This window comes from Desmodus rotundus, chromosome 9 (assembly GCF_022682495.2).
Source record: "Desmodus rotundus isolate HL8 chromosome 9, HLdesRot8A.1, whole genome shotgun sequence".
Taxonomy (NCBI): Eukaryota; Metazoa; Chordata; class Mammalia; order Chiroptera; family Phyllostomidae; genus Desmodus; species Desmodus rotundus.
Window position 1 is genome coordinate 103,443,037 of NC_071395.1, and position 12,025 is coordinate 103,455,061.

The following is a 12,025-nucleotide window of genomic DNA, read 5'->3' on the forward strand; positions in this document are numbered from 1 at the left end:
TGGGAAAAGGTAAAATCCAGACATAACAGGGTGTGACATCAGGGGGCAGATAAGGTACCAGAAATGAGTCAATGCATCCTTATTCTGTGCCTGGAGGATGGGGTAGGAACACTCTTCCCCTCCCCCAGCCACACCCAGCAGTACCTGGGAAGCAGAGACAGAGCGAGACAGGCATGGGAGCAGGGGCTGACACCCCGAGACTCAATTGAAAGGACGCTGATGGGATGTACCACCCTCCTTTTGGTCCCTTCTCCCAGGGCAGACAACACCTGAGTCTCAGCAGCCATCAGGGTACCCCTCACCAATGGGGGACTGTAAGCGGAAGGCTCGTTCCTAGAAAGAACTTTCCTACAGACAAGAAGGTCATCCTTGGATGGGGAGGTGCATCCAGGAACCCAAGGGTCGGGGAGAGGTAGACAAGGGAAGCGTCCCCCTGCCCCCAAAAAGCAGGAGACAAGACAGGCCCTGGACCAGAGGCAGGAGCCCCAAGTCCCCTTAAGCTTCACTGATGGCAGGAGAGAAACCAAGGCACAAGGGAGGTGGACTCTAGTTCAAAGTCACACAGAGGGTCTTCAGAAAACGACAGGGGAGGGGGAGGTGAAAGGTCCCGGGAGTTCAGGGCTCTGTCCTCGGGGGGTCTGAGGGCACATCTAATCCAGCCTACTGAGCCTCACAGGGCCACACCACAGAGGTGCCAACCCCAAGGTCTCAACTCTACCTCTGGATGGACCCTCAGGGTCAAAACAGTCAGTCCTTAAGATGCCCCTCTTCCTCCAAGGCAGCCTTCCTGCCCCTCTGCCCAGTCCAACAGCTTGAGTTAGAGGCTGGGCTCTCTCTGCCCAATCCCGTGCTCCAAATTCCAGGAGTGCAGACGGAGGTCTGGGGACTGAGACCCCATCCCCTCCCACCCCAGGCTCCAGAAAAGGCTAACCACCGACAACTGCCCAACTCTCCAGTTCTTCCCACTCTGCCCCAGACGCCCCTCAGAATCGTCAGAGTCGGAATGAGCCTGGGGGCAGGGGAGCATGGGGTCAGACCCCTCCCATGCCAGCCGGCCCGCCCGTTGCCTCCACCCCAGCCCCAGCCTGCAGCCGGCCCCCACTCACCTGCTCCCGCATCCTGTCCTGCTGACCGCGAAGGGCCAGGGCGTGCTGGGGGTACTTGCTCTTCAGGTGGTCCATGAAGGCATCGCGCTTGCGGTCGGCGTCCGCCTTCTGGAGCCCGCTGAGCGCCTCCAAGCTCTGGGCCGCGATCACCGTGTGCCGGCGCTCCGACGTGTGCACCAGCCCCACGTTAGAGAAGCGCCGGCCCCCGCCGCCCCCGCCGCCCCCGCCCCCCAGGGTCCGGTACTCTCGCGGGTACTCGGCATCATCTGCAGACAGCATGGGGGGGCTGCTCCGCTCCGGATCTGCGAGAGGCGAGAGGGGACATGGTGGGGTCACTGCGTGCCCGTCCTGGGGCTGCCCAACCCCATCGGGGTCACTGGGGGGAGGGGAGGGGCGGGCCGGGCCTGGGAATAGCAGAGAGGCGCTGGGGTGAGGCAGGTGATGCCCACCCCCACCTAGTGGACGGAAGGAGCAGAAGCGGGGCTGGGGTGGAAAGTGAGCCTAGAGCGGCGGAGGGCGGAGAGCGAGGGCAGCAGGGTCCAGCTCCTTGCGCTTCTGCGGGTGGGTTTGCAGGGATGTCTGCAGGTGAGGTGCTGTCCTTTGAGGCCAAAGAGGGTTTGGAAGCTGGGGTCCTGGACACCTTTCTAGCCAAACATCCCCTTCCTCCTTCTTAACGCTGGTTTGACTAAGTGAGGGAAGGGGAGTTTCCTTTTCAGATGCTTCCTAAAATCTGTAGCAAGGAGCCTGCACTGTCTCCCTCTCTCCAGAGCGTCCTGTAAGGAGAGGGGAACCCAGCCTCCTCTCAGACCGGCTTGCCCAGGACACTCTTGTTCTGAAGGCTGGGGATTGGCTTACAAAGGGCCAGGACTAGGATACATGGGGGGTGGGGTACGAAGTCAGAGGTCACAGTCAGGGCTTCCCAAGGAGATGGAGGCCCAGGGACTGGGGCATGGGACCCTTTTACCCCTCCCTTCCCAGAGACAGACAGATGGACGCACAGGAGAGACCGGGCACAGAGAGAACAGCGAGAGATGGACTTGGGACGAACTCAAAGGAGAAAAAAAGCAGACAGAACAGATCAAGCCTTCCTTCCGGGACCCTCCTGACCCCTCCCCTCCATTTTTGTGGTCTCCCCTCCCAACATATACACACAAGTTCGAGACCTATAAGGGACGCACAGGGGACAGAGGACAGTACAGAAGCGAAAAAAGAGAAGGCCGGGGGTTGAGGTCCCCACGCAGAACTCTGCATCGCTCCCTTCCCCACAGGCTCGCCGGGACTGAGCTCCCGCACTGCCCAGGCTGAGCCGTACTGTCCCCCCACCCTCCAGTCTCAGTGTTGACCTCCCCACCGCCCAGCAGGGGACAGTGGCTCTAGCGTGTTCCAGAGGGTGGCAGGAGTGGCTGAGGCTAACCTCAGCCATGTTCCTGAGCATCAAACAGATTACCCCCCCCCCCACAGCCCCAGCAGTCACCTCCACTGGGAGACAACCGCAGTTTTCCCGGCGCACCCCCAGCCCGACAATCCACCAGCCTCAAACAGCACCCACCACGTGCAGCCTAGGTCTGGGGGTGTCAGGTACTGCAGTAGACCCATGCACCCACACACAGGGGCTGACTCGCAGGGCCAACTGGGGCAAAAGAGGAGGAGGCTGAGATTCTGGGACCCAGCCAGGTTCCATCCAGCACAGCCCCTCGCCAGCCCCCTCTCCACACATCCACCAGTCACCTCCTGTCTACCTGAGCAGGAAAGTGGAAATGTAGCCACTTTTGAGGAAAAGCCACCCCTCGCCCCCCCCACACACCCCTCACTGGGCTATGGCTGAGGTGTGTAGATGTGGGGGGGCAGAGCCCAGGAGGGCCCAGCCTCTCCCTCCAGGACCAAGGGAAAAACTGCTTGTGTGCACACAGAATTCTGCAGCTGCCAAGGGTCCCTTGGTGGCCCCATTTCAGAGATGGGGCCACCAACGTCAGAGAAGTCCAGTGACATGTCCAAAGCCACAGTGAGTGGCAGAGGCCAGATCTGACCCCAATACCTATTAGGTTCTCCCCACCCCCTCCCACCACACTTTTCTGAAAGGTGACAATTGTTTATTGATGGAACACTGATGTCACCCCAACCCTGGCCCGCCACCCCGCACTAGGCACTCTTCCTCGTTTACTTGTTGCCTCCCCTGGCCCTGGGCCTGGGGTCTCTCCCTCCTTGTCCCACCAGGCATCTGTCCCTCTCACCACGGTCACCACCCTCTGTTGTGCTTCCAAAGTGAGGTCCAGAAGTACAGAGAACACTTTGGGAGAAGCGTTTTTTAATAGTTTAATAGTTATATCTTTATTTTCACAAGGATTAGAAAGGCCCGAACTCGTAGGTCCAACCACTGATTTCATGGATGTCATTCCTTGGGGTGGCAGAGAGATAAGGCTTCCTTTCAAATAAATTTATTTATTCACTCATTCTTTCATTCATTCATTCATTCAGAGAGAAGCAAAGGGAGGGAGAAAGAGAAGAGAAACATCGATCGGTTGCCTCTGCACCTCGACCGAGGCCCCAACCCACAACCTATACACGTGCCCTGACTTCGAATTGAACCGGCAATCTTTCACTTTGTGGGACAATGTCCAAACCAACTGAGCCACACCAGTCAGGGCTCAAGTAAATATAAGTAAGTTCAACGTGAGCTAACAAAACACAGACCCAGTTAATCCCATGAGAAGGCTCCCCGACAGAGACGAAATTCATGAAGCTGGCTCCCGACCGAGTGAGGCTGGGAACCCTGGGGCCATCTTCACGGGGACCCAGTAGCTACCCTTGAGGAGCTGTGGCCACGGAGCCGGGACACCCCGCAGCCTTCTCACTGCCCAGGCAGGGGCGGACTCTGCCCATGGCCTTGCTGCTGGAGCCCCAGCTCTAGAGCCTGGCTCAGCCCTGCCGAGCCAGAGGGACCTTGCCCTCACGCCAGACAGCCAGGCTTGTCGAGCCCTCCCAGAGCTCTGCACACACAGAGGTGCATCAATTGGGACAGGTCTCCAGGTCTCCTCGGCCCTCCCAGCGCTACCCTCCCTGTCAGCACTTCCTTCCCTGGCACCTGAGAGGGACCTCAGGGTGTCTGGGGTGGGACAAACTGTACCCGCCTGAGACAGTCAGGGACAGGTCCAGGGTCACCCAGGCTCTCCCAGGTTGACTCAAGGGGCCGAGGCCGGGCTGGCAGGGCGGGGTCCAGGCTACTAGAGCAGGCAGGGCAGAGGGGAAGCAGTCGTGGGGACAGGGGCTGTGTGTTCGCACGCAGCCCTGTTGGTGACTGCCGTCCTAAAACTGTCGCGTGGGCAGCAGTGGTGGAGAGGGGCTGCCGTGCAGGCCTGAGCAGAGAGTGAGCAAGGACGAGATACTCCCTGCCTCCTCCAGGTCAGGACTCGCCCCTCCGGTGCCCAGGCCTTGGTAGAGGGAAGGGTCAGGGACGAGACAGAAGCTGGGTTCCGGGGAGTGTCAGAGAGAGGGGAGGAGTCGGGGTACAACAGCTGTCTCAGGGGGCCGGGGGAGGAGGGACTTTGATTTGAAAAGCTTTAGAGTCTGTTTGAGAACCTTTCAGATCCTTGGCTTTATTTGACAAAGAGAAACTAGGCTGGTGAAGAGGTGAGGCCCCTGCATAACTCAGGGTCCTAGCTCCCTGCCCTGTGCATTTCCTCCTCTTTTCTGCAGGGCCACAGTGGCCTGGGAGGACAGGCCTGCACTTCTGGGTTAGGGGGCCACCCTGTCACCCCTAGGAGAAGGAGGCCCATGGGAGCTCCAGGGCTCAGGCGCGAATTTGTCTCGTTGCCACCGGTCAGAATGCTGCTAGGAAAAAAGCCAGGCCAGGGACACCCCGGGTGTGGAGTCAGCTCCTTCCCTGAGGGACCCTGGGTTAGCCGTTCATTTACTCATCCCGTCTGCCTACAATCCTCTCCCTCTGGAGCCTAAAGGCACTAGTCTGTACAATGGGAGTGTTAACCTAAACCCTGCCCCAGGGCACCGAGTGAGGAGCAGGCAAGACAATTTAGGGGAACGTACAGCGTTTTGAATTAAAGACATTCCTGGCACAGAGCTGTTGAGCCTTAGTAGGACAGTCTTCCCATTTCACTACCCCGGAGCATGCTCCAGCCACCCCCGAGTCCTCTCGGCCTCCCTGACCCTCCCTGGACTGAGCAGCCCAGTGGAAAGTCTGGGAGATTGATTCCAATCCAGCAAGCAGCCGGCTTGGGAATCACGGCCCTGGGCAGATGAATGCTTCCTGCTGAATGGCAGGGGGCAGTGAGGGAGCCACCTGGGCAGGGATCTGCTGGGGTGGGGGGCAAGGAGGCCTTGAGAGGGTAAGCAGGGCTCTACTGTGTCCTCCTGGGTTCTGCTGTGGCAGGGACAGAGGAATGAAGGACTTGGGCGGAGAGGCAGAGGCAGGGAGCTCTGAGGGAAGGGGAAGATTTGGGAGGCCCTGGAAGGGGAGCAGAGGTGGGGTACACTGGGGAAGGGGCAGACTGTTGAGACTGAAGGCCTCTGAGGGATGGGGGTAGGGGCAGCCTGAGAAATAAGTTGGGGCTGCGGATTGGCCCTCTCTCCAAGGACCCCCAGTATGCAAAGCCAACCATACATTTTTGAGTCAGAGATTCAAACTACAGGGAAGATGCCTGGGACTGGTGAAACCCAGCTCAGAATAAGGGGAAGGGAAGGGTGGGGAAGGGGCACTCTGGTCACCCTCAGCTCAGCCCTCCCAGCCTGGGCAGTGGGGAAGGGAACGTCACCAAGGCAAGGGCGACCGGGAGGAGGTGGGCTCCCCCTAGTGGCCAGCGACAGATAAAGGCACAGATGCTTAGGAAGAGGGCGACATTGTTATTTGTTCCACCAATTGCAAATTCCACGTTTATTTATGAGCCTGATTTATTTTTATCCTCCACTGCATTCTTTTACATGAGATCACTGTAACTCATGATGAGAATTAAGATTCCCTAAGTTTTAGTGACACCGTCTGGTAAGCCATCAAGCCCATCCCCACCTGGCATATTTACCCAGATGTCACCATTTACTCTGGCTGCCCATGGGCAATGTTCACACATGACATCATCTTCAAAGGAAGAGAGTGGGGAGAAGAGAGGGGGAGGGAGAGGGAAGAAGAGAGAGGGAGGACAGATAGGGAAGAGCGAAGCCACAAGCTACTGGAGAGAGAAAAGGATTCTGGGGCCCTGTTGTGAGGGCCCCAAGCAGCTCAGGACCTGGAGTTCAGGTCCTTGTCTCCCTCTCCCTGGAGACGGGGAGGCTGGTCAAGGTCCCTCCCTTGGGGAGCTCGAGAGGCCTCACAGGTGCGTCCCTACCTGGGCAGAGGTGGGGGCTAGGCACTAGCTCAGGAAGCCCACAGGGCCTGACTAGATCACAACAAGGCCGCAGGCAGAGCAGGGGGAGGGGTGTGTGGGGATTACGGGAGCGGGGAGGCCCGGCTCAGACCGCACAGTGCCTTGCCCAAGCACGCACACTTGCAGCTCAAGGCCCCCCCAGTCCCACTGTCTGCAGCCAAAGCCAGCGGAGCCCAGAGCACCCAGGAGGAGCCCGGAGGCGACTGCCACCATTGATTGTGCCTGACAACTTCATCCTGCCGGCACCTGCAACAAGTCATGACGTATACCTTCCTGGGAGGTCAGAGGCCAGAGTCCAAAGGTCCAGACTGGCAGAGATTCTGGGTACCTGGATCAGGTGAGGGGATCATCCCCTGCCTGACCCCCTGTGAAGGCATAGGTCTGTCTGCCTTTGGGTGCCCCGGTTCTGGGCTCCTTGCGTGCCCACACCCCTCCACCCGTTTGTCCTTGGAGCAGAAGCCCACTCAAGTCTGTTTTCTACGACTGTCTCTTCCGCCCCATACCACAGTAACCAAAGTCATTTTCCGGGCAATTGCCTTTCTGTAAACATTCCTGTGTAATATCCCCCCAAACTGCTAATGCCCAGCGCCCTGTTGAGCCTCCCTGTCGCTCCAACCAGAGCCGCAGAGGTAGGGGCGGACCGTGGGGGAGGGCAATCAGAGAGGAAGAGGCCGCTGGACTGAGAATTAGGGAAGGGCTTCATGTCCAGCTCCTGTCACAGAGGGGTGCCAGGGACCCCCACACCTGCCCCCCATGTTTGCACACTCCCCACCAACCCAGCACCACCTCCCCTGAATGTCAGCCACCTCAGGGGAGCCTGTGTGGGCTGGAAGGGAAGACAGAGGACGAGGAAGGGGGGACCCACGGCAGGGAGGCCTGGGAGGAAAGGGAGCTGACTTAAAAGCATGGAGGAGATGGTTAGACAATAAAGGTGACTTCCTGGTGACTGACAGCAGGGACACTGAGGAGGCAGGGGCAAGGCCAGGCAAGTTGTCATCACTGGGTCCCCAGGGAAGGCCAGCTCCCCTCCCTCCCTGAAGTGTGAGAGGGAGGGCAGAGAAGTGGGAAGAGGTCAGATGGAACCCATTTCCCCCCAAGAGGGACCACTACCTGGGCACTGCAGTGGTGGGGGGAAGGCAGGCGAGGCGAAAGGGTGTCAGAAGCAGGGTGAGCCTTGACTGGTGACACACGTGATGCCCCCTCCCCAGTGCCCAGCACTAATCTACGGCGCCAGGGTGGAGGGCCTGGGGCAGGCAGGTTCTCCTCGCAGTACAGCAAGGGAAACTGAGGACCAGGGAGGTTGAGTGATGAGGGAAGAGGAAGACTGGGACTATGGCCCACGACCCTCTTCCCCCCTGTGGCCAGGGGGCCCTGCTACCCCCCAGCCCCCAGGGAAGCTGGACATCTAGGCTCAGGTGGGCTGTGGGACCAGGACAGCAGAGCCCAGAAGGAGCCAGGGGGCAGGGGAGAGTGCAGGGCACTGCCAGTCACAGCTTCACGCAGGCAGAAAAATACAAACCAATTTGCACAGATTTAAAACCCACAGAAGGCCACTTAGTTGGTAAACGAGTTGGAATCTAATTAAAGGACGTTGTCAGGGCTGAGGGCGGGAGAGCTCACCTACCTTGGAGGAGCTGTTGCATGGCCTGTGGGGGTTGGGGGGGGGCGGGTGGTGCCGGGAAGAGGGCTGGGTCTCATGGGGCTTTCCCCAGGGAGAGAGAATTTGAGGGGGGCAGGTGTTGAGTGCCCTAGGGGAGAGGTGGACACTGTCCCAGCCAGATGCTGCCTCAGCCGGCACTTCCTTCTCACCCATCCCTAGGCTGACTCCTCCAGCTGATTCTGCCTGCTTGCTCAGAGGGGCCACCCCCAGGGCGGGGCCCATGCTTCCCCCATCAGACTAGGGCTCACCCAGGCAGAGCCTTGTCTCCCCACAGTGGAAGCAGTCGCTCAGGGCGGGGCCGGTGCCTCCTCCCTGAGGAGCCATAGGGTAGGCCCCTGTTCACCTCATCCGATTGGAAGTTCCCTCAGACGAGGGCATCTTTGATGACAGAGGTGCCACCCCAGCCAGACTGGGGTCTTGCAGGACAGACCTGAGAGAGGTGAGGAGACCCATAGGCCAGCTCAGGAGTGAGGCTTAGCCTCAGCACCATCTCTGCCAGAGGCCCTGGCTCTGCATGGCAGTGCAGTCCCTGCTGCCCCTGTCCCCCTACTCCCCAGTCTCCAGGAGACACAGCACAGTGGCCCTCTAACCCCTCAGCTCTCAAATCGGAGGCTGGGAAGAGTGATGTCTCAAGACTGTTCTGCTCGCCTCTCTCTCCATCTTGAACGCCATGCTCTGCTCTCCCTCCAGCTAAAAGTCTTTCACAGGAAGGACGCCCAGACACAGAGAGCAGACCTGACCGGGTCATACAGGAGCTGGAGGCAGAACCAGAAGAGAACCCAGGTGTCCCAGCACCCAGGGACAAGGATTTTTCCACCCACTAGGCCACTTCCCAGAAAGCAACTGTCAAGGGGCCCCTCTCTAGGCAGCAGGCCCCCGGAGGGCACAGCCTAACAACCTCCTTAGGAAGAGTCAGCAGTGAGGTGGAAAATGTGCCACAGACCGTTGGGCCCCAAAGAAGGAAGAGCTGTGGGTCACAGCCCAGCCACACCCCCATGTGCCCACCCCAGCCAGCAGGAAGCTCACCACTCAGAAATTAGGGTCCCTGTGTAGTGTCCTGACCCCCCTCCTTGCAAAATAGCCAACAAGCCTGCCCCTTGGCCAGAATTTCAGGTAGACAATTCCTCTTCTCCCTGCACCCCAGTCCCCCTACCCAGCAAGGCTATGGCATTCCAAAAATCACTGTATCGGGGGAGGTGAGAAAGCTCCTTTCAAACCTGCTCCGCCACTGACGAGTGTGTCTGTGTGTGTCGGGCCTCTCATTTGTTTTCGTTTTCGTTTTCATAGCTTGCAACACTCCGACAGCACAGGGGTCGTGCACCGCACAGAGGCGCCAGCCCAGGGAGTGGGGTGGGGCCAGTCCCTTCCTGACCTCCCCAACTGCCTGATTGCCTTCACTCAACTGTCATCAGAATGTTATCAGAGCCAGGGCTGTAGGGTTTTGATTTGTAGCTACTAATGAAGACCTGGCTAATTGGCGTCCCCGAGAAAGGAGGGGCAGAGATGCAGAGGGGACCCTGTCAGACTCCAAGGTCTGAAGCCTTTGCTGGGAAAGCTGGAAGTGGCTCTGGCACATGCCCCCACGGCGCCCCTGCATGGTATGGCTGACTCACGCATGGTACGTCCACCATCACGCTGGGGGGGGGGGTGCCCTGTCAGCGGCACACCCCCTTGGAGAGGCAGCAGAGAGGAACCCAGGCCTGGAGGAAGGAAAGGCGCAAACACAAGGGGTGGGGAGACAGGGAGGTAGGCGCCCGTCCGTCCTCCCAGCCCTGCCACCACTCCAAAGAGGCTGCCAGAGAGACTTCTCTCCCAAGGGGTGGTCCAACCTCAGGGTGCTAAGGCCAGGGCAGTGGGTGTGGGCAAGGGACCTTTACTGTGCCCCTAAAGCCTGCCCAAAGGGAGGCATCTGGTTCTCATGAGAGGAGACCCCAATCTGTTGGGAGTGAGGGGGAGAAGCCACACCCATCACCCCACCTCACCACAGGGAGGTTTGTCCAGTAATCACCCGGGGCCTGGGAAACGTCGGGCAGAAGCCTCAGCCCGGCCAGACCCCTTCGCAGCCTGCTCAGCGCCACCACCCCTCACAGGCTCAGGCTCTCTCGAGGAGGTCTTTTCTCTGCCGGCACCCAGGCAGCTCCCTCGGTCACCAGCATGATCGGAGTCCTGCTGCCCCCAGAGTCCAGGCACATGCTCAGTGGCTCATACTTCTGCTCGCTCACACTTCTATCGTCACACTTGGGCACTGTGGCGCGTACCCACGTGCCCAGCACAAGCTCGCCTACATACGCACAGTCACAGACTGCCTCACCTGCAGCCCCCACAGGCATCGACACGCAGAGGGGCACACCTGGGCCTGGGCAGGACTGGGGTTGCTGCACAGATGCCACCCTGACTCACCTCTCTGCCGTCTCAGATGCCACAAGGACCGACAAGGTGCCATGTGCACACACACACGTCACGTACAGTTAAGACCCCCTGACAGACTGCAGTGCATGTGGGAACCCTGTCAAGTGCCAGGTCGGCGCATCTCCAGCTCTCAGTACAAGACAGCAGGGACCCCACCTGCCCACCCTGAATCCAGCTGCACCCACTCAGGAAGGCGACTTCCTTGGCCCCTCTCCTGCTTTGTCAACGTCAGACTTCCCTTGCGGAAGTGCTTACATTCTGTCTTGAAACGGATGGATGCGCCTAGTGACCTCAAGGCCACTCCATTCTGGCCGATGTTCAACAACAAGGCAACGCCAAGGGCTGAGATGCTCCTCTCGGGCCTGGGCACCCAGCCCGAGACCTGCCTCTGCAGGTGCTCAGCCTCCTGACCAGGGCGGGGCCGGGGGCCTCTGACCTGCTTCCACCCACTGCTGCCGCAGGATGGAAGACAGGGCTCAGCCCTCTCTTATGTGAATTACTCTACTGCCCAGCAAGCCAACCAAGAACGTAGATGTCAAGATTAGTACCATGAGAGACTGGAGGAAGCAGGAGGAAGACAGCCTGGAGCTCGGAGAAGGCAGGAGACTCAGCGAGTTTTCTGCCAACCACCGGGTGCAGGCTGACCTGGGAAACCTGACCAGATACCAGGGGCACATCTCGGAAGTTCTCCCTGTTGTTGTCCAACCAGAACCTTCCCAGGATCCAGGAAGGCGGAGCACAGGCTGGGAGGCAGGGGAGCAATAAACAGTTTCCCCATCCATCTATCTGCAAAAGACCCGACCCACCCTCCCCCCACCCCAGTCATGGCAGTCTGTCTACAAGGGCTCCTCCAGCCAATATCACTCAATTCTCAGAGTCACCGTGGGTGGTTGTTCTCCCCCATTCTACAGGTGAGGAAGCGGAGGTTCAGGAAGGAGTGACTTGTCCAAAGTCAAAGTTGAGCCTGATCTCAATGGCAGGGGTCCTCAGCCCAGATCCTCCTTGTTTCCCTACACTCTGCTGCTCCTGAGGAAGATGCTGATTCTGCCTCCAAGGCATCCCTGAGTCTTCGTCCGAGTCATCAGGCCCGAGCCCCTTGCGTCTCTTTCATCTATCCAGCTCCCTGAGAAGGGAGCACTCCCTCGGCTCTCCTCCCCAGAGAAGATGGAGACCCTCCACCCCATCCTCTTCGAGGTCTGAAAGAGCCAGAGGGACTCTTCCCCAGGGCACTGCTGAGAAGCCAGAGGAGGGGCAGGGAGCAGAGCTGCCCCAGGGCCACCAAAGCCCAGGCAGGGACTGGGTGGCACAGTCCTGAAAGAACCTCTGGGGCACCTACCCTTCCCCAGCCCTCTTCTCACACCTGCGCTGCATGCAGAGTCTTCCCAGCCCCTGCCACAGGCTGTGCCGAGACAGGGGAACTACAAGTCCTCGCTGTTTCAGGGACGCCATGCCACCAGGGCTTGGGCACCTCCAAGAAC

The 12,025-nt window shown here is 59.4% G+C and overlaps 1 protein-coding gene across 13 annotated transcripts in view; it reads right to left on the reverse strand.

The window, feature by feature from the left end:
• Positions 1 to 12,025, reverse strand: part of SRCIN1 (SRC kinase signaling inhibitor 1) — a 69,079-nt gene that overhangs the window by 42,461 nt on the left and 14,593 nt on the right. For all 13 annotated transcript variants that reach the window (XR_008425139.1, XM_053911291.1, XM_053911293.1 and 10 more), the window contains one exon: positions 1,107 to 1,408. Coding sequence is in view for 12 of the 13 variants with exons in the window: in XM_053911291.1 (XP_053767266.1) it covers positions 1,107 to 1,408 (302 nt within the window). In the remaining variant the exon portion in view is untranslated. The remainder of the gene's footprint in view (positions 1 to 1,106; positions 1,409 to 12,025) is intronic.